Raw genomic sequence first — 21,728 nt, 5'->3', positions numbered from 1 at the left:
TGTAGCTCCATAGCTGTTACAAGTTTTGGTTTTAAGTATTTAAATAACAGGGGAGCTAGCCTTTTATATTTGCCTAGTATATACCTTTTCTGCTCTTCTTCATCCTTTCCTAAAGATTAAGTTTTCTCTGGAATTTTCTCTTACCCTTAAAAAGAACTTCTTTAGCATTTTTTGTAGAGAGCATGTGCTCTGACTTTTAATTTTAATCCCATGATAGATGGATGGATAGATGGAAGCCTGCCTGGTCACTAAGGGCAGCCTGCCGCACAGGCACTTGTATATTCAAACAGGAACTCCTTTATTGCCCGAACTCCCATGATGGGGGACCCAAGGGGCCCTTCCAGGAACACCCCCAACCCCAACTGGAAATCCCTCCTCCAGAACTTCACCAACAAACTTCCAGGAATCCCGTGAGAACTCCAAAGTAACGGGTGCCTGAGGCAGACAGCAGGGGTCTATATACAACTGAATACGCAGCTTAACTTAACCATTATCATCTCAGTGGCTCTCTGGTGTCACCTCTCAACCACTCCCTTCTGGCAAAAATGCCATGCGTCTTCCCAACTTGGCTGTGACCCTTCACAGCAGCCAGCTTATGAGCTTGTCACTATGATGACATAAGGCCCTCTTGCTTCCTGACCAGTTCTCTTTGCTTTATTGTCATGTGACTTTGCTTAGGAGTGACATAGTCCTTAATAATACTTATAAATAGTTTTATAATATTTATAAATAGTATAGATAATAAAAATCATCATTTTACCAGTCACCTTACTCTACCTTCTGTCTGACACTTGATGAGTATCAAAATTTCACTTGAGCATCCCAGTAAGTTGCCCAAAAGTTCTTCAGTGCGACAGGGAAAAGTGGGTCTACTATTGCAGTGGGACCTTATTATGAGTTACACTGTCTGGCTGTTTGGTGGCTTCCCAAGAGGTCAAGTTTCAGACAGTGTGCCTCCAGGAAGAGTAAAACAATCCTGTAAAATGGAATTGAAAGTCCTTTGTTAAGGGGGCACCTGGACAGGAGGCCTGCATACCTTTGATCTCTGCCTTCAGTACAGTCAGTCTCTGCCCCTTCTGTACCGCTGCAGAAATTCAGAATAATTATGCTGCTGGTAGCCTCATGTGTCTCGCAGCACTGCCTGTCTGACCTTGCTGTTAGTCACTTCACACTCTTTCTCTTTCCCTTCGTGCTTCCAAGTCTTTCCCTCCTGCCTTTTTTTTTTAACCTATAATTTATTTCTCATAAAGAAAAATAATTTTTTTGTGTAAATACATCTCAGATTTTTCCTTTATAGGAGAATTCTTACATGTAAGTAACTAGAATAAAATTCACCTGGGTCCTTGCACTTACCAATGCAGAATCCACAGATGTGACACATTGACTTGGTTTGGTTTGATAACCTTACCTGCTTCTCATTTCCACCTCTCTTGCATATTGCCTCTGATTTTCAGCAGTAAAATTGCTCATTACTCAATGGTTTGCTTAGGTTAGTTTTATAATGCAGGTAATAGGTATTATGAGCCGAGGTAGACTAGCAGTGTATGGCTCATTTGTGGTGCTGTTTTCCAGCCGCTGACCTGGATTTCTATGGTGGCCAACATCTCTTGCTTGCTTTTTTCCCCTTATTCATCAGTTTTGAATTACAAACTGACTGATGGCCACTTCTCTGTCTTCTTTTTATAAGTTCAAATTAAATCCCAGATGCTCCTCCCTGAACAGGATGTATAAGGTTTGAATTTCTTCATAGCATGCTATTGTCTTTGCAATACATCAAATATTTTTGGTCTAGAACAAGGAGATTTGGACATCTCACAATCACATGTTCATCTTGAAGAATGCAAGGTTCCTGATTATGTAGAGGGCACAGAATCAAGTGATGCTGTTTTAATTGACATACTGACAGCAGGGGCAAGCTCAGACACAGTCCCTGAGGCCAAGTCATCAGCTACCACTGTGTGTGAGAGGGACATTCCATCCACTGACTCCTTTGTACTTCGTTCTGTATTGAAGAAACCTTCTGGCAACCTTTTTGCAGAGAACTTACAGGTAAGAAGAGAATCATATTTCCTATAGCAAATGAATAAGAATTCATTTTTCTTCAAAGCAATACCTCTGAAATGTCATGTATCATACTAATGTAAAAGGAAATGTCGTGTGTCAGTCTGTTACCTATCTATCCAAAATATTTGGTCTTAAAAAATAAATCTTACAACCAAACTGTTAGGTCAGTGGTGGCGACTTAGTGGCAACTTAGAACAAAGCAGCCCACGCTGGAAAAGAACATCAATCAGATGCAGGCGGAAACGCCTGTCAATCAGCCAGATCTCCTGACTAACACCTGTCAATCCACAGGACCCCCGTGGCCAATCCTGGAGTTCAGCCAACTCCCCTGACCAACTTCAAGGGAGCAAGGGACCCTAGAAACACCTTTTCCTGTCCCAAGCCCTTCCCTTCCTGCTGTAAGCCCCATAAAAGTCCAGTCCCGTCAAACTTCCGAGTGGTTTCTCCTCAGACCCTTCTCCTGTCCCCTCTGTGGGTCTGATCGAGTTCCCCCTGAGAGTGATATCTCAGTAAAGCCTCCCCCGCCTGATCTGACACAAACTTTTTCCTTTTTTCTTTTTCTTTTTTTGGTTCAGTATTTCTTTATTACATAAAGTACTGCAGTGAATGTTTCTATACATATCTCCATAGATATTCATATGATAATTTCTAGAACCCAGATCCTTGCACTGTCACCTTGGAGCTTGAGGAAATGCACTATCTCGGGTCCTACATTAGACCCTCTCTTTAGTCAAGAAACCCAGGTGATTCATGGGTGTTTTAATCTCAAACTTTTTTCTCTAAGCTTAGTTGATATGAGAAAAGAGGAAGCTGGTGGGAAATAGGTGGCATTCATTGAGGAGTGTCTCTGGACAGTTCTGGTATCTTTATAGTGGTACACTCCAGGACAGGTGTGAGCCCCATTTGGCATGTAGGTTAGGCTTAAGGGTTGTTCAGTGAACCCAGGTAAGAATGATGTTAAAATCTGTGTCAGGTTGCTCATGGAGGCTCAGGAGTCAGTGTCTGTTGTCAAATTCAAACTCAGAAATGTAATAACTGAGCAAATCATTTAACCTTTTCTTGTCCTGGTTTTCTACCTATAAAGGATATTAGTAATTCCCGTATCTGGTAATTTTAGCATTCAGTATATTGATAATTATATTTATAATATATTGATGCTGATATTAAGTTAGCACCAGTGCCTGGCACATCAGAAATACAAATATTTTTTTCCGATGCACATGCATTTTAACACACAGCTATGCTGACAGATTTATTTTTAAAGCCAAAATGAAGTGATTACCTTTCGTCTTCATGGTCAGTTGCTATTTTAAGTGTTTTATCATCTTTTTGATTGAAGAACTGATTTAGATCTCTAGTACAGCACTGTTTATTTATATCTTTAGCTTAACTTCTCAAATAACGCCTTAATGGCGTGTTTTTAAAAATATTATATAATGAACATCAGGTCCTGCCACTAGGATGATAGGAAGGCATGATTGTGTAGAGGATCTTTTTACTAAGTTGGCCCAAGTTGCTTGGCCTACAAAATTCAAGTTATTTGCTAACTTTTATGGTTGTTTTAATTAAAAATAAATCTAAAGGTAACCATGAATTTTGTGTGTATGTTAACTTTCTTCACAGTTTTGTTATGTACATTTGCCTGGTCAGGAAAGAGAACTGATTTGAGACATAGCAGGTTTAAGGAGGTTCATCTGGGGCAGAATTATTCTTGGCACGTGCTGTTCTTGGGATGGATATAGTGGAGAAAAGGAAAAGCTCTTAAGAACAGTGAGTGGGTTGAGGCTATACAAGTAGGTGGTGACTCAGAGGGGACTTTGATCCAGTCCACAGGCTGAACTCTCTATCCTAGAAAGTCCAGGAGCCCTGTGTTCCCCTTGTCTTTCTGCAGAGTTCACAATATCCTCCTTTACAACTTGCCTCTCTGTAATCTTCATTTGGATAAACATGGACAAAAGCTGCCTTCTTTCGTGTAATGAAGGCAAGAAATTTGAGCATTTATGGAAGGTGCAATTCTCATGTTTAAAGATAAACACATCGGTTAACTCATTTACCTGTTTAGTTGTTTTTTTCTTCTTGTTGTTTTAATGCAATTCTTAACACTTTGGACTCTTTGTCTACTCTGTCTCGTCCTATACCAGATGCAGCACACTATAATTCTAGCCACTCACATTTTCCTTAATTTTATTTTCTAGGTTAAAGATGGAATGATTTAACTCACACTTATGGATTTCTGTTCTTAAATTTTGGCTTTAAAATACCATGTGCCAAAATAATATGTAGAGAACCCATTTTTCCTTTGTATCTAACATCATGATGTTTTAGAACAATTATGAAGATTAAGATAATCTTCAGTACTATACTGTCTGCCCTTGACAGAAAAACTTCAAAATTAACATTCTTTTTTCTTAATTTATATATTTATTTCCTCAGTAATTTTATATCATTTTAAGGGTACAGTTCTTACTTGTGTTGATTAAATTTATTCTCAAATATTACATTTTTATGTCAATTTTACAATGACTGCTCACGTCAAAATTGCCATTCTTTTTTTTTAAAAAAATCTTTATTTTACTTATTTGTCTTTATGTGGTGCTGAGGATCGAACCCAGTGTCTCACCTATGCTAGGTGAGGACTCTACCACTGAACCACAATCCCAGTACCCTAAAATTGCCATTCTTAATAACTACATGTACATTTCTTTATAGAGAATCACTCATTGATTATCATTTTTGTTTAGGATCACCATGACAACCACTGTGATGATTTGATTGATCCAGGCTTAATCTCAAATCTTTCCAACTGTTGCGAAGAACAAAAAGCAGGTAAAAAATTTATATTTACTTTTAAGCCTGAGGGCATCATTTTTCTTAACAAAATCTAATATATCCCATTTTCAGTGATCCACTAATGCTTTGATGTTCCTGAAATTATGTAGGAATGAAAGATGTTTGGGAGGGATTGAATTTCTTTGGAGAGCCTTAGAATTGGTCTGAGGCTGAGTGTATAGTTCAGTAGTAGCTGGCCCAATATGGGGAGGCCCTAGGTTCTGTCCCCAGCACTGCAAAAGAATTTTTTTTAAATGTTTGTCTATTTCACCTATGTTCATTTTATTTAATGGCAGAATTATAAAGAATATATATGTATGTTCTTTTATATATACGTGTATGTGTGTATGTATGTGTATATGTGTGTGTGTGTGTTGGGGGGGTGCTACTGGGGATTGAACTCAGGGCCACTGAGCCACATCCCCAGCCCAATTTTGCATTTTATTTAGAGACAGAGTCTCTGAGTTGCTTAATGCCTCACTCTTGCTAAGGCTGGCTTTCACCTCGCAATCCTCTTGCATCCCGAGCCACTGGGATTACAAGCGTATGCCACTGTGCCCAGCAAAAACTTTATATTTAATTTTATAAACTATTAAGATATTTATGCAAAATTATACTTTAAAATCTGTGCCATATTCTCTTTGCCATTTTGGATTTGCTTTATAAACCATCTTTTATTTAAATAATAATTTGAATTAGGGCTTACTTTTTTAACATATTCCTATTTATTATTTGTAGAAGATCAAGAAAGTCTTAAAACACCGGCCTTTCTAAATGTGAGGAAGAGGAAGAGAGTTACTTTTGGAGAGGATCTAAGCCCAGAAGTGTTTGATGAATCTTTGCCAGCAAACACTCCATTGCGTAAAGGAGGAACACCTGTCCGACAAAAGGATTTGAGTAGTGTTAGTCCTCTGCTACTTGAGCAATCACCAGTTCCTGAGCAATTGCCTCAACCAAATTTTGAGGACAAGGGGGAGAATCTTGTAAGTGTGATGAGTGCAGAACAAGATTGTTGGATTTTCTTCAGGTCATACCTGTTTTGTATGAGCAGTAGCTATGCTTTGAATCATGAGGTAGACTAAATGAAGTGCCACTGTTTTTTTAAATCTAGTTTCTATGTAGATTTTTTTTTTCCTGTTTTGCCCTCTTACAAACAATACTTCCATGATTCCTTGTACATAGCATATTTCATGGGACTTAACTGCTGTAAGATGTACCATTGTTTTATGTCTCACTAAGAGAAAGTGCTGAAAATTAAAAACACCATGAATTATAAGATGTACTCAGATTTTATAGGTACTGGAATATGAAAGAAGACCATTTAAAAATTAAAACACTGCAAAAATTCCTGTATTTTTAAAACTGAAAAAAAATCATGCAAAAAATTAGTAAGCCTTTAATCAGGCTAATGAAAAAAGGAAGAAAAATTGCCAATATTAGGAAGAAAAGAAATGACAGCTCTATATCTTAACAAATATTAAAGGGTAAATAATGGAATTGTTATGGTTTAATTATGAGACATTCCCAAAAACTCATAAATGAGATAATACAAGTAAGTTTAGAGGTGAAATGACTGGGTTATGAGAGCCTTAAACTAAACTGTAGGCCAGCAGGGTGTGGCTGGAGGAGATAGGTCTCTGGGTGCATGCCTTTGGGGCATATATTTTGTCCCTGAGGAACAGGGCTTTCTCTCTGCTTCTTTGTTGCCTTGTCTGAGCTGCTTTCCTCCCCTGTGCCTTTCCACTCTGATGGTCAGCCTCATCTTGGGCCCAAAACAATGGAGTCTACTTTCTGTAGCCTGAGATCTTTGAAACTGAGCCCCAAATAAACCTTTTCCTTCTCTGAAATTGTTCTTATCAGGTCTTTTGGTTGCAGCAATGAAAAAGCTGACCAAAACAGGAAAAGATGTATGATCATCTCAGTAGATGCGGAAAAAACATTTGACAAAATCTAGCATTCATTTTTGAGGAAAAAAGAAAGAATTAGAGCAAGCTGATTTTAAAAAAGGATATTTCTTCAAATTGACCAATTTTATCTATGAAGTCCATGGTCTGTGAACACCGTGGCAATTAATGTGTTTATATTGCCACTTTATCCTTGAAGTTCCAGGAATAATATTGTAATGTTAGATTTTATTTATTATTAGGTTTTTTTTTTTTTACTTTGCAAGCTTTAAACAAAAGTTTTTGTGTTTGTTTGTTTGTTTTTTGATGGTACTGGGCATTGAACCCAGGGCCTTTACATATAAAATTTAGTGCTTTGCCAATAAGGTACTATCCCCAGCCCTTTTTAAATTTTGAGACAGGTCTTTCTAAGTTTTCCAAACTCGCCTCAAATTTGAGATCTCCTGCCTCAACCTCTTGAGTAGTTGGAGTTACATGAGGGCTTCACCATGCTTGGAATGATGTGAATTTTTTTTTTTTGAGAGGAGAGAGAGAGAGAGAGTTTTTTTTTTATATTTATTTTTCAGTTTTCAGTGGACACAACATCTTTATTTTTATGTGGTGGCTGAGGATGGAACCCAGCACCCCGCGCATGCCAGGCGAGCACGTTACCGCTTGAGCCACTTCCCCAGCCCCATGTGAAATTTTTAATAAACCAAAAAGTAACTTATCAATGAATCATAAGCAACTTTCACTTTTTAATAGAAATTTTGGTGGATTATAATTACTAACCATGGTTTCATTATAAAAATGATTGTTCAGTGTTATAAAGAACATGTATTTTTAAATCTAATATCGTTGACTTCTCTTTAATCTTATTGCTTATTATAATCTTATTACAATTCCTCTTACCCAAATAAGACATTTTTCTTTTAGGCACATTATTTATATATTAACTGAATTTAAAGATATCTAATTTCTACCACTCCCCCCTCCCTGCCCCCACTTTGTTTAGGAAAACATAGAACCACTTCAGGTATCATTTGGAGTTCTGAATCCTTCCGTTTCTGAGAATCTCTCAGGTATGACTTATATTTGTTACAGCAATTTATGCTTGGTTTTAAAAAACTACCACTGTAGTTTTAAAAAGTTTATGGGAAGTTGATTATCTATCCTTTTCCATTCTAAGTCCTATAATCACCCACATTTAACTTTCTGTGATGGAAGTTAAATCTTGAAAATCCTTTTTTGAAGTGCTATTGGAAATACTCTCAATTCTTAAGTATCAACAGTATCATATTTTGCACAACTGGAATGATTTGAATTGTAAGATAAGGGTTATTCTTAAAGATGGAAAATGTTTCATCAATATTAGCATGGCATTTTTGGCACATGTACTTCCAAGGACCTTATCTTTTATTAAGGCAGCAGAGATTGCTCCCAGCTCTTCTTACAAACCAGGCATTGGTTAGTAAATGTTATAGATTGGGCTCTTGGAGTGAGAACGATTACTCAGCCTTTACTTCCCTGGTTGCAATCCTTTAATGGGTTCTTGTTGACACCAGCCATCTTATGAGCACAGAATCCAAGCCATATATTATTAAGTTTGTGCTAACTTTTGAGCTGTATGTAGTCTAATCACTTTCCAAAGTCTTAACTCTTAAACTCATTGTAGTATTTTTTTTATCGTACTTTTTTAGAAAACAAATCAAATCAAAATTTTTCTTTTAATTAGGCAAGATATATTCATGGTTATCTTAATGCTATTATAATTTCCTTCTACAAAATATAGTTTGGAATAAATGGATATCTATGAAAACAGCATGCATTTATCATAATATGTGGTATTGTGGTGTAATATGTTAAGCATTCACCACAGAAAGTGATGATATTCAGAAGCTTAAAGTGTTCTGAATTTTTAGATCTCAAAAATTATTCCTCTTGGTAATTGTTTACGTCTAAATATGATATTAAAAGTGAGTATATCTAAAAGACTGTTCAGTATTTTCCAAAGCTGGCTCGTGTTATCATTTTGTGTGTTAGCAACTTGATTTTGTTTGTGTCTTACTTATCAGGCACTGATACCTTTAGTTCTTCAAATAACCATGAGAAAGTATCCTCCCGTAAAATTGGTAGACTAACACGGACTTCTGGCAGAAGAAGTGTAAGTGTTTATATTAAATCTTACAATATATTTTTTCTATATTCATGATCAAATGATAATGGGTAAAATCTTACTTTAATGAGTATTATTAAAAATTAAATCTTAATCTACCTAGCATGTAATCCAGAGTAGTAATGTTTACTGATTTGATTTTAAATTCTGTTAGAAGAAAAATTTACTAAAACAAGGTTATCTTGGCACTTAGGTGGCATTTGGCAGTTGTCTCAAATTGAAATTTTTAAGAACTGTGTAATTTTATGAATTTCATTGAGGTGAATGTGGAGGAGATTAGCTTGTAATTAACAGAGCTGGAAAATTACAAAAGCACAACTCCTCCTTAAACTGTACTTCAATTTAACACTGAGTTTCAACTGGAAGTTATAAGCATAATGCTCATTGAATGCAAGTCTTTTTCTATTATGTTAAATTGGATTTTTGCTTATATCATATTGTATAAACATATATTTTAATGTCATAGAACTTTTAAGTGATAAACCCATAGTTCAAACATAGAATCTTACAGTTCACAATTTTCTTTCTTATAACCCAACAATAGTTAAGTGCTAAATTGTAGGTTCTCCATAAATATTTGATGAATAAATAAATCTTCAATTTCCTTATTTGAATTTTGGTTAAAATGCCACTAGTGGAATTTGTGAATTAAGAAGAAATGGGATGTAAAATGATAGGAGCATCATGGGATAAAGAATAATAGAGCTTTACATTAAAAATGTGACTGCTTGGGCTTTATGGGATCCCTGCTTTAAATTTTTCTTACAGCAATTGATCAGTTTTGCAGAGGAGAACGTTTGCAACTTACATAATGCAGAAACTAAGTCATGTAAGGAAAAGAAAATTAATAGGAGGAAGTCTCAAGAAACGAAGTACAGAAACAGGGCACTTCCTAAAAAGAATCGGGTACGTATGTTTTTTTAAAGATGTAGTGTATTTTAAAGAAGTAATGTATTTATTTGTTTTGTATGATAAGGAAAATATGGAAACAATATTTTTCCAGTTAACATTGGACCAAGATTATTAAAATCATGTTATTCTAGTGTAGAACCAGCCATAAGAGGTTGTATACTCAACTATGAACTACCTGAGGGATATTTTTGCTTCTGTTTCATTTTGTGTTATATATATCTTGCATAATAAATAATCTTTGAGTCTACTTTAACCCCTCTATTGGGAATTTTATTTTCCCCCCTTACAATTTATTTTTATTTTTTTGGTTTTAGGTGGACACAAAATCTTTATTTTACTTTTATGTGGTGCTGAGGATCGAACCCAGTTCCCTGCGCATGCCAGGCAAGCGCGATACCGCTTGAGCCACATCCCCAGCCCCTTAAAATTTTTAATGGATAGGAAATGTTATAAAATAACTGCCAGGTCACATAAATTCACATTGTTTTTTTTCCTGTTAGTTATCCCAGATTATACACACTATTGGTTGATGCCATCTGCGTGGGTGTTTTCGTCTGTTGTTGAGTGTGTCCTGAGTTTGAGCCACGGGCCCATGTACATGGTCCAGAAAAGAAGGCGACTGGACCTTTGGCAGGCTTCAGATCTGCTTTTCTTTTAGGCCTGGGCTCCAGTCTTGGTCTTAAATGGTAGGGTTCTGTAGGAGACATTGATCTGTTTTCACTAAAGGTGGCATTTGGCAGTTGTCCCAGCTCAGGTTGTATCCAACCCAGTTTGTCCAGTGCATACTCGTCAAACTGCCTGTTGTTTGCTATGGTGACAAGTAACTGTCACAGATCATTGGATGAGGATTCTGTGGAAGCCTGTGCACTGTGGAGCTTTATCTGTCTTGGCGCATTTTCAGCCCCACCAGTGTGCACTGCTGTGCTCTTCCCAGCATGATGGCAGTGGCCTGATACTTGAGGAGGCACCTTCAGCTCCTGACTTCTCAAACTCCCCTATCAACCAACTGGCCAGGAGGGCCACATGACACCTGTGCATTCCCTGATTACTCAGACAGGGATGAATGCACTATCTGCTATTTGTTGGACTTCTCTTCTAGTCACAGGGTCACTTCTCATAGAAATTTCTAAATTTAAGTTTCTAAACTTAGAAATTTGATCTCAGTCTTCCTCAGTACTTCAGTCATCCCAAATGCCTTCTACTATCCAAGCACATGGCTGATATAATTCCTCAACTCTAGTCCTTTTTCCTCTTCACTTTGGGGATTTGGACTGCACTTCTCTGAAGTCACTGGCTTCCTCTGCTGCACTTCAACTTGTTACTACCTTATACCTTACTGTTTCTAAAAATACTCTCTTGCATACCTCCTTCTCTGACTCCAACTCCTGTCTTTTCCCCTTCCTCATTCCCTTTCCTATGTGTCTGTTCTACTAATGATCATCTGACCCCCCTCTTTATTCTCTAATTTTCAGATACTTATGATTTCACATTTCCCTCTTCTTCCTGAACTTCTTGAACCATTTTCAACAATTCTTGTCAGTTATCTCAATTCTATATCCTTTTCAGCAATATTTCAGCTCTGGATTCATTATTCCTTCTAGAGAAACACATGCACACAGGTGTTGGGGGCAGGTACTACTACAAATCAGTATTTCAACTATTGTCTGAAGTGGTACATTCACATTGGTGAAGTTGCTGCAAATTGCCTCTTAAATGTCATTATTCTTCCACGGTATTTAATAGTTTACTAAAAAATCCATACATGCTTTTTAGTCTTTTCCTTGCTTGATATAATTGGACACTCCTTTACAGTCTCTGTTAGAGGTTGATTTTTTTTCTGAACGCATCGTTAACTATTTATATTCCTTAGAATTCTCTTTGCCCTTGTAAATTGATTATTTTCTAGCTGGGTGGTTCTGTATGCAGCATGGTCCAAAGACCCAATCTGCCTGGTCCATAAATATATGTTCAATTACCTTCTAGACATATCTTCCCAAATCATCTTGTAAACATTTTATAATCAACAGTTCTAAAATAAACTCATCAGTTTTACATCCCCCCCCACACACACACACACATCCACACACAAAGCTATACCTTTGAATCATCAAATTCAGAGGAAATTATAAATTTTCCTGGTTTGTTTGCTTTTAATAAACTATTGAAAGATCCTCTTGCTGAAAACAATACACAGAAATTGAAGAACTTGCATACAACTCACTGCATTATAAATTGATTTCCTTCATATCTGTACTTTTTAAAAATAGTTTCAAATCATGTGCATTTATTCATATCAAATCATTGGCCAGAAGGTTCAAGGAGGATTGTGCATGAGATTGCACCAACCCTTTTGAGGACCCTGCTGAATTAATCTATAATAAAAAGAGTACACTTAGAATAGAAATTAGAACTTTTAAAAATATTTTTTTAAAAACGTAGTAACAAGAAGAGGAAGGGGTATTAAGCAACAGATGACAGCCTTCAATGAATTTCTAGAAGACAAAGCAGATGGGAACATATTGACAGAAGAGGTGGAAACATTTGCAGTTCAGAATGTGCTAGGAGAGAACTAGAGGGATGTGGGAACCAGCCCGCTATGGGGATCCCAAGAGACTCTGGGCTCAGAATTGGCAGGTATAGTGGATGGTGAGAATGAGAAGTGGTATTTAAAAAAAAAAAAAAAAGATTAATTGAAGTTCTATATATGGAATAGTTTGCACCAGTAGGCATGCCACCCCCTCTTCCACCCTGATACTCAGAACAGATGTTGTCATGTAGGTTATGACATTTGGAAAGTCCCACAATCTTGACAGCAGCTCTTATCCTAAAGCAAAGCCTGATAATTGATACCACCATATTGCCATGCCCCCTATCCTATACAGGGTTCCTAGGTAGTTTCCATGTAGGAAAGAGACTGAGCTAGAAAGTTTGGAAACCCATACTAATTTACCCATTTGTTTCTTAAAAATCAGATTATTGAGTGGAACCAATAGCATGAAAGAGATAAGATCAATACTAGGGAGTTTCTCTGACCCCAGAGATATAGGTTATTCAGGGAATGAAAGCAATCCATACAAATAAACCGATAGATTGTTATACTTGGATTTCAGAGAAAAAAAATTGCACAAAACTAAGAAAGGGATGCTTTAAAAAAGGAACAGAAAAGTAATTATGAAAATAGAAAATTTTGGAGGTTGTGGATGGCTCCAAGACAGTGCTGCTGGCCTGGATGTGAGGTATCCTCTCAAGGTTACTGTCTGTGTAGGAATATTCAGAGGTAAAATGATTAGATTATGAGAGCCATAACCTAATTGACCCATTCTAGTTTGAGTAGACTGGGCGATACTTGTATGCAGGTGGGGCATGACTGGAGGAAGCGTGTTATGGAGGCATGCCCTGAAAAGGTGCATAGTCCTTGCAGCCCTTTCCCTCTTTCCCTCTCTCTGCTTCCTGACCCCACCACCAGCTGAATAGTTTTCCTCTGCTGGGCTTTTCTTCCATGATGTGCTGCTTAACTTTGAGCCCAGAGCAATGGAGTCAGCCATCTATGGACAAATCTCTGAAACCATGAGCCCCAAAGAAACTCTTCCTCTCTAAGTTGTTCTTGACAGGTATTTTGATCACAGCAGTAAAGATCTGACTAAAACACATATATTTTTTGTACTTGGATTTCAGAAAAAAAATCAATCTTGATAAAACTAAGAAAAGGATGCTATGAAAAAGGAACAGAGAAAAAATAATTATAAAAATAGAAAAATTTGGAGGTTGTGAATGGCTTTAAGATAGTGCTGCTAGCCAGCATCTGTCCAGTGGCTCTCACAGTTGAATACCCCACTCAGTCCCTCTAAGCCAGTGGCCCTCAATAAGGGATCTAGGCTCTTGCACCTCTAATCGGTCACAGCCTCCCCTATAGATCACCTATGCTGAGGCAGAGATGATGAGCTGGCAAGTGGCTGATGTCACTAGTTTAAGAGCAGAGCCAGCAGCATTGTGTATGATGGTCTTGATTCAGGTAAACTCTGCTGCTTTGTCCTAATAGATCTGAAAGCTCCCAGCAGGAAGGATCTGAAATGAGAGAATGACACCATTTCCTCATGGTCAACAGAAAGTGCAGTGCCATCAGCAGTGGCAGAGCCCTCTTAGATTATGTGGGCTCTGTGCCTTCTAATTGCACAGAGCTCCACTGCTGTATCTGACTGGTTCACAGCAGGACAAGCTACTGACAAAGTACAAGCCCATTCTCAGCAATTGATCTAGAGACCATCATGGCGAATTCAAGATAGCAGCTTTTCATAGAAAAGTTGGGGCTGGGTTCCCCAGTGTTCAGCAAATGTTACCAGTCCAGATGCCCCTAGGCTATGTGAGAAGCTGTCCAGGAAGCAGCTTTAAACAGTTTAAACGGAGATTTAAACAGTCCAGTAGCCCCACATGGTGTCCTGGAGTTCAGTGGTATATGTACATTTCTCCTTTTAGGCTCCTGTTTGCAGACATGAGACCCGAGCTGTATCAGATAGTACTTTAGAGTGACTTTTCCTACTGTCTGAACTTTCTAATTCTAAATAGTCATGTGTTCACATTTGAACTCCATTTGGGTGATATTTGGGTACTGTTAGGGTCATCATATTGCTAATGTAAGAATAGCAACCTAGAAATTAAAGAAGAAAATATCTGGCTAAAAAGACAATATCAAAAGGAATATAGCAGGGTATCAGGTAATCTTTGGGAGGTTTGAAAAGAAAGATAAGGCTTTTTGTAACCTCTGCCATTGTGATCCTGAGACTAGACTTGCACAGTGGCATCTTCCAAGATGTGTTTGTGGTGTTGTCTCTCACCAACATGACCAGAGGCTTGTGTTTCAGCTAAACCCCATCATGGTTTTTCCTTTAAAGAGTAATTCTAGAAAAACAACAGGGAGAATGACTCTGGTACTGATGAGGCCTGGCCATCTAGACGTGCAGCAGTGTGGGTTGACAGGCTGTCAGGAATTCTTATACCTATGCCTGTTAAATTGATCACTCTTCATTTCAAAAGTCAGTTTGAAGTTACTTAATGTTGTGTTAATTCTGTTTGCCTTAGAGTTGAATAAAAAAGAAAGAGAATTGAATGATTCATATATAAAATTTAGTAGGCAGACTAAAGAAAAAATGTTAAATCTCCTAAAGGTAGAGCAAAAGACAAACTAGACTGATCATAAGAGATAAGGAAGACCAGTCTTGGAGACTTTAAAAGGTCTCAGAAAGAGAAGGGAGAAAATAGAGTGGAAGAAATCAGCCAAAATAAAAGATCTAACAGAACTGGAAAAAGGAGTTTTCACACTAAAAGAGTTTGCTGAATGCCTGACACAATTAAACAAAAAGGCTAGGATTTCAACATGTCACTGTGAAACTAAATGATAAAGAATAATGAGAAAAGTGAAGTTTTCCTACAAAGAAAGAGAATTTAAATGGCATCAAGTTTAGCAGAAGCAGAATGCTGAAAGGTCGTTCAGCAGGACATCTAAAACTTAGTGGAAACTTCATTTCGGCTTCGTGTTCTGTTGCCAGACAAACTTTCAGTGAAGTGTGATAGAAAAATCAAGACATTGAGACATTCAAGGATTCTGAAAATTATTCTCCTCCTTTTGGGTGTTACTGGAGGAGATATTCTAGCAAATTGAGGAGCTAGCTTAAGAAATCAGGACACAGTGGCTGTAGCAATAAAGAAGAGCAGCTCAAAGGAAATCACTGGCTGTTCCGCCAGTCCAGAAGAGCAGCCAGACCAAATGTGAGCAGGAGTAAAGAGTTATTCCAGAAGATCTCTGAATAGAAAAAGAAAACCTGTGGTTGAGAAGTGGAAGGAGTGTTGCCCAAATAAGAAATGATAGTTATATGCCATTTTAAATAAAAGTCTGACAAATTTTGGAGCAGATGTGAAGCATACTTGAGTTAGATTTCAAGCAATAATGGAGTACAAGGAAAGATAAGTTGTAAAGTGCTAGGAACTCTCTCACAAGGAGTCCATAGGAAAAGAAAGGAACACAGGTAGAAGAGTGGCAAATGCTTATAGTCTATAGCAATATAGATTCCTTTCTACTAAGGATGAAGCTTGAACAGTTTGGTTGTTGTACAGTACAGTATGAATGTTCATGAGATTATGATGAGTGGGAAGGTAGAAGGTAGAGGTTTTAGCTCTGACAGTCTAGTGGGTGAGAGTGCAGGCTGTGCATCTGGAACCCTGGTTCTGAAGCCTGGCTTCACCACTCCCACCAGTGAAATGGGAGGCAAGATTCTTGTCTCTGGTTTGTAAAGCAGTGGTGGCAATGGCACATTTTTTGAAGCTCATTTTCAGTGTTAATAATGCATGTGCCAAAATGTGAGACTATAGTAAGCACTGTGGGTGTTAGAATTGTCATTTTATAAATTCAGGATTCAGGATAACATGTTAAAATTAGTGCAAGAAAGAAGTTCAAGTTTAACCAATAGAACCAAAACTAACAGGAAAAATTCATCATTTTTCAGTACAGGAAGTCAACAGATAACTAAAATTATTAAATTAGAAGTAGCCTTAGAATCCTAAAGAGTGAATTCCTTTACAACCTAGAAATGGAAAGGCTTCCAAAATATAACTCAGAAATCGGAAGTTTTGAGAGCAAAGATTGGTAAATGGGACTTTTTTTGAACCAAATAACATGGAACCTGCATGGGGGGATGAAACTTTTGCAAGAAAAGTTGAAGGACAATCTTGAAAAAAGTATTTGCAACTCCTATCAAACACAGACAGCCCCAGAGGGGACTGGCCACAAGAACTTTACTAGAACCAGTGAATAGTGGACACCATGGGTAGAGAATTGTGTGCTTCGTCGTTCTAAGCTTGCCTATACAATTTTGATTGGTTACTGTGTACCTGAAATATTTTTATTTCATTTAGTTTTTTGAGATGGTTTCTTGCTCATCATCTAAAAAGAAAGGGTTAATATCACTAATATTTAAAGAGCTTCTGAGTTGTTGAGACAGTGAATGACTTTTACAGAAAAATCTTGGATACCAAAACAAATTACAAAATTCAATGATAATGAGCCTTAAACATGCAAAGTATTCAGATTTGCTCACAACAGAACTTCAACTCTAACATGCATTCAAGTTTCTATTTCTCACTTTTTAGATTTGAAAAATGTATACATTAACCACATACTCTGCTGTTGAGGCTGTGGGTCAAACAGGCACACTCAGACATTTCTAGTAACACAAACCTCTACGGGGGGGGGGGGGAATTTGGCAGCCTCTGCCCAAATTTAATTTTTATTTGCCTTTTGACCTAGCACTTTAGACTTCACTGTGAGACAAAAGTTAAAATTCAAACTAAATGTTAGACTTAGTTTGAATTGGAAATACCATGTGAATTCTTTTTTTTTTTTTTTTTTTCCATTTAAAAGATTTTCCGAGCTTTGTCCACTGGCAAGACTTGGAATGAATGAGCATTCCTGGTCTCTGTATTGTCTTTCCTAAGTACTAGTTAAAAGATACTAGGGTCCAGAGATGAAAGAACTGCTTTCAGATTTACAGCAGCAAGTGAAGAAGGTGAGCCTGGTGTGTACCAGAATGGAAAGAAGGATGCTAAAAACCATTGAGGTCTTGTTAAAGGACATAAAAACATTGTGAAGTTGCTTCCAGTGATCAAATATAAGACTGTCAGAAACAATGATTACAACTTATTGAAATACAAACATGACAAAATAACATAAGTTCTTAATAATATTTTAAAGGATTAATGGCCACCTTGGAAGCTTACTAGAATATCAGCTCACTTTTTATTTGAAAATGAAAAATAAAGCTTGGTTTCTATTTCAGGTGAATAGTTGATGAGGGGAAAGTTCTTTATAGAGAATTTTTAGCTAATAGGAATGTTCATTCCAATTTCTGAAATCTTTAGGTAAATGATTCAATCAGCAAAGGAAACATTCAACAAAGTACAGAGGGTAACCTATGATTAAAAACAGCTCAATAGTGAGAAAACATGCCAGTTAAACAACAGATTAAAGACCTGAATGGACATTCCTCAAAAAATTAAAAGTATTCAACAGATAGATGGAAAAATATTCAGCATCACCAGTGATCAAGCAGATGGAAATCAAAACCAAAATGATATATTACCTCATACCTACTGGAAATGGTTACTATAAAAAAGGTAACAAGTGCTGGTAAGAATGTGGAGAAAGTGGAACCCATGTGCACTGCTAGTGAGAATCTAAATTCAACCATTACATGAACTGGAGGTCTCCAAAAAATAAGTAAAAAAAGGAACTACCATATGATCCAGCAGTCCCACCTTCAGGGATGTATCCAAAGGAAACTAAATCAGTATGTCAAAGTACTTCTATGTTCACTGAAATGCTTTACACAATGGCCAAGCGGTGGGACTAAATGTCCATAGAAAGGTCAATGGATGAAGAAAATGTGGTATCCGTACACAGTGGAACACTATTCAGTCATAAAAGTGAAATCGGGACATTTACAGCATCATAGATGAACCTGGAGGACATTATGCTAGGTGAAAGCAGCCTGACACAAAAAGCCACTGCATTATCTCACTTGCATCTTGGAATCTAAAATAAGTCAGACTTTTATAAACAGTAGAATGGTAGCTGCCAAGGGACTGGTGGGCTGAGGAGGATTGGACAACATAGTGACTACAGTAAATAGTGTTTCCTTGAAAATTGCTAAGATTACAACCTAGATGTTATCAACACAAACACACATGCGATGACCAATATGTTAGTAGCTTAATCTGATCTTTGTAAAATGTATGCATAAATCCAAACATCACATTGTATACCTAATCCATGTAATTTTTGTCAGTTATATAAGTTATATTTTGATTTGTCAAACAGAACCTAATCAAGCATCTAGATCTAATTCCCAGTTTATAGTATATACAGGGGATAGAGGAGCAAAAAGGTACACTGATTGCAGTTAAGCAAATCCACAGCATAGCTGATTCTGTAGGACTGTTTCCTCAGTTTACTCACCAAATAAATAGCAAGGAGAAAAAGAAGGTATCAAAGTAAGAGAGACTTGAATAGGTATATCAACTAAATAAAAATGTGTGGAGACTTCACTGGGATCCTAAGTTAAATAATTGTAAGAAGGCATTTGTGGGACATTTGGAATTTTGAATTCTGAGGCGATGTTAGGGAAAATTGCTGTCCCTATGGTTTTTGTGTTATAATTAATTTTTTAAAATTTTGATATCATTTTAGAAAAAGGCAGAGGTCCCAAGGACCCTTTACCCAGTTCTTCATAACGGAGACATCCTACAAAACCATAGTAAAATATCACAACCAGGACATTAACATGTCAAGATACAGAACATTTCTACTGCTGCAAAGATCTGCCTGTTGCCTTTTTTGTATCCACTCCCCTCCCCAATAACTCTGCTCCAACTTCACCATCCATCAATCTTGTCTTCATTTCTATAATTTTGTCATTTTGAGATTATTGTATAAGTGGTCTCATGTCCTATAACTTTGGGATTAGCATTTTTCATTCAGCATGTTCTTGGAAATTTGTCTAGGTTATATGTATTGGTAGTTCCTTTTTATCACTGATTTGTATTTCTTACTGATTTTTAAAGAAAATTTTTATCTCTTAGATTGCAAGATTTTCAGATGAAATGGTTTGCTTTTAAATACTCTGGATGCAGGGGATTATAAATAAACCATGATTTCTGTATTAGTAATTGTTGAAATTAGTTGAGTATGTAGGTTTCAATATACTATTCTCTTTACATTTGGGTGTTTGAGATTTTGTATTATAAAAAGGGATAAATACAGCAATATGAGGTCCTAATTTGTTGAGAGGGGGCTGGCCACAAGAACTAAAACTAGAACCAGGAATAGTGAACACCATGGGTAGAGAATTGTGTGTTTCATCACTCCAAACTTGCCTATACAATTTGATTGGTTACTGTGTACCTGAAATATTTTATTTATTTTTTTAAGATGGTATCTTTCTATGTTACCCATGCTGGCCTCCATCTCCAGGGCTCAAGTAACCCACCTGTCTCAACATCCCAAGTACTAGGACTACAGCCATGCCTAGCTATTTTAAAATAATTTTTAAAAAACTAGTCTCTGAAAATTATTTTGTCTTAATTATGCAAATAAAGCAATAAAATACTTCTGTTTCATGACCTCCTTCACTATATGAGAAGAATCTGAGGGAAAATTGGACTGCTTTGGGGGCAATACCTCCAGTTATCTTTTGTCTGCCCCCAATAACCAACCTGTTTCTGGATCATGTGGCTTCCTAAGAATTCCATTCTGATGTGGCTTCTTTCATTGATTACATTATGAGTAAAGCAGGGTAAATTGAAATTTTGATCAATTTCTAGCCTTCGCTGATGAAGTCTTTTCATTGGTAAGATCAGCTTTGCTGGATGTATTTTCAGGACAGACTTGAGATGCTTTGGTTATTATTTTTTTGGTGGTGTGTGTACTATTATTATTAGTTCATGACCATATAAACAAATTTAGTCTTTCAGTCACATTTAGCAAATTGGTAAGCTTGAAGGTACTTCGTTTTTCTATGATATTTCATTGATTCATTTGTATTTGAGTACCTACTACATGCAAAACACTGTTGTAGTGTTTGACCAATCTAACATAAAAAAAGATTCCCAAAATTATGCTAGGTTATTTTTTTCCTTCTACAGTGCTGGCAATTATACCTAGGTCATTGCACATACTAGGCAAATTCTCCATCACTGAGCCACATCTCCAGACTGGATTCTTTTTTCTTACTATAAATGAGAAACTCTTCTGGAGTTTATAACCTGGTGACACTGATCATAGTGTATTAACTAACCTACCATGTAGGGCCAATGCCCCCTATAAAACATAGCATGCTTTGATACTAAAAAATATGTGAGGTGGTGGATAAGATGATTAGTTTGATTTAGCCATTCCACATGTATACTATGTACACCATAAATAAGTATAATTTGTCAATAAAAAATGTTTTTTTGGTACTGGGGATTGAACCCAGGGGTGCTCAACCACTGAGCCACATCCCCAGCCCTTTTTTATTTTTTTATGTTGAAACAGGGTCTCACTAAGTTGTTCAGAATCTCACTAATTACTGAGGCTGGCTTTGAACTTGTGGTCCTCCTGCCTCAGCATCCTGAGCCGCTGAGGTTGCAGTCATGCACCACCACACCTGGCAGTCAAAATGTGTTTTAAAGTATTTTTCCCCATATCAATTTTCAAAGTAATGGGAAGGAATTGGAAGAAGAAGAATAGCTAACATAACTCTTTGTACAGGCCAAGCCCCATGTTAACCATTTCAGTGCAGACTCATGTAACACTTGCTACAACTTAGTATGGTGTGTGCTGATGTGATTCCCATTCTGCACAGGAGGAGGAGCAGGTGCAGAATTGAGTTTTCTTGCTGGAGATCATAAAACAGTTAACTGGCAGAATCAGAATTTGAACCCAGTCTATCTCACACCAGAGGCCAATTGTCTCTTGTAGCTGTTCCTCAGTGAGTCTCACCTTGAGATATTTCTTTTCTCATGGCTTCCACACCCATTACTAAGGCAGCATTTCCCCAGTTCAATGGAATGTCAACAGTTATTTCATGCAAAAGATATGTATTGATAAAATATTGAGCTCAGCATTTTCCATATGTGTATAAAGATTATTTATATTGAGAACTCAGTTTTATATTAAGTGTGTACAATATATCAACCAGAGTAACATTCTTGTAGAGTTCTAAAATTATTTTTCCATGGAATGTTGTGTTTTATTATTTTTACGAGATGTCTCAAGGAACACACAGTTCCATGCCATTTCAGTACTCTTGAGTCTTCATCCACTCGTTCATACTATT

The 21,728-nt window shown here is 37.0% G+C and overlaps 1 protein-coding gene across 4 annotated transcripts in view; it reads left to right on the top strand.

The window, feature by feature from the left end:
- Cdca2 (cell division cycle associated 2) overlaps nucleotides 1-21,728 on the top strand; it is a 57,013-nt gene that overhangs the window by 26,053 nt on the left and 9,232 nt on the right. For 2 of the 4 annotated variants that reach the window (XM_021719863.3, XM_040292772.2), the window contains exons 8-13: nucleotides 1,793-2,049; nucleotides 4,806-4,890; nucleotides 5,632-5,876; nucleotides 7,792-7,858; nucleotides 8,852-8,940; nucleotides 9,721-9,858. In XM_021719863.3, the coding sequence (XP_021575538.2) occupies nucleotides 1,793-2,049; nucleotides 4,806-4,890; nucleotides 5,632-5,876; nucleotides 7,792-7,858; nucleotides 8,852-8,940; nucleotides 9,721-9,858 (881 nt within the window). Of the gene's footprint in view, nucleotides 1-1,792; nucleotides 2,050-4,805; nucleotides 4,891-5,631; nucleotides 5,877-7,791; nucleotides 7,859-8,851; nucleotides 8,941-9,720; nucleotides 9,859-19,099; nucleotides 19,627-21,728 lie in introns of those variants that run through there. The other 2 variants (XM_040292761.2, XM_040292735.2) reach the window with 2 other exon arrangements.

The sequence above is a fragment of the Ictidomys tridecemlineatus genome, chromosome 14 (assembly GCF_052094955.1).
Source record: "Ictidomys tridecemlineatus isolate mIctTri1 chromosome 14, mIctTri1.hap1, whole genome shotgun sequence".
Lineage (NCBI taxonomy): Eukaryota > Metazoa > Chordata > Mammalia > Rodentia > Sciuridae > Ictidomys > Ictidomys tridecemlineatus.
Note: the sequence above shows the minus strand (reverse complement) of the source record. Positions and strands in the feature narration are given on the sequence as shown.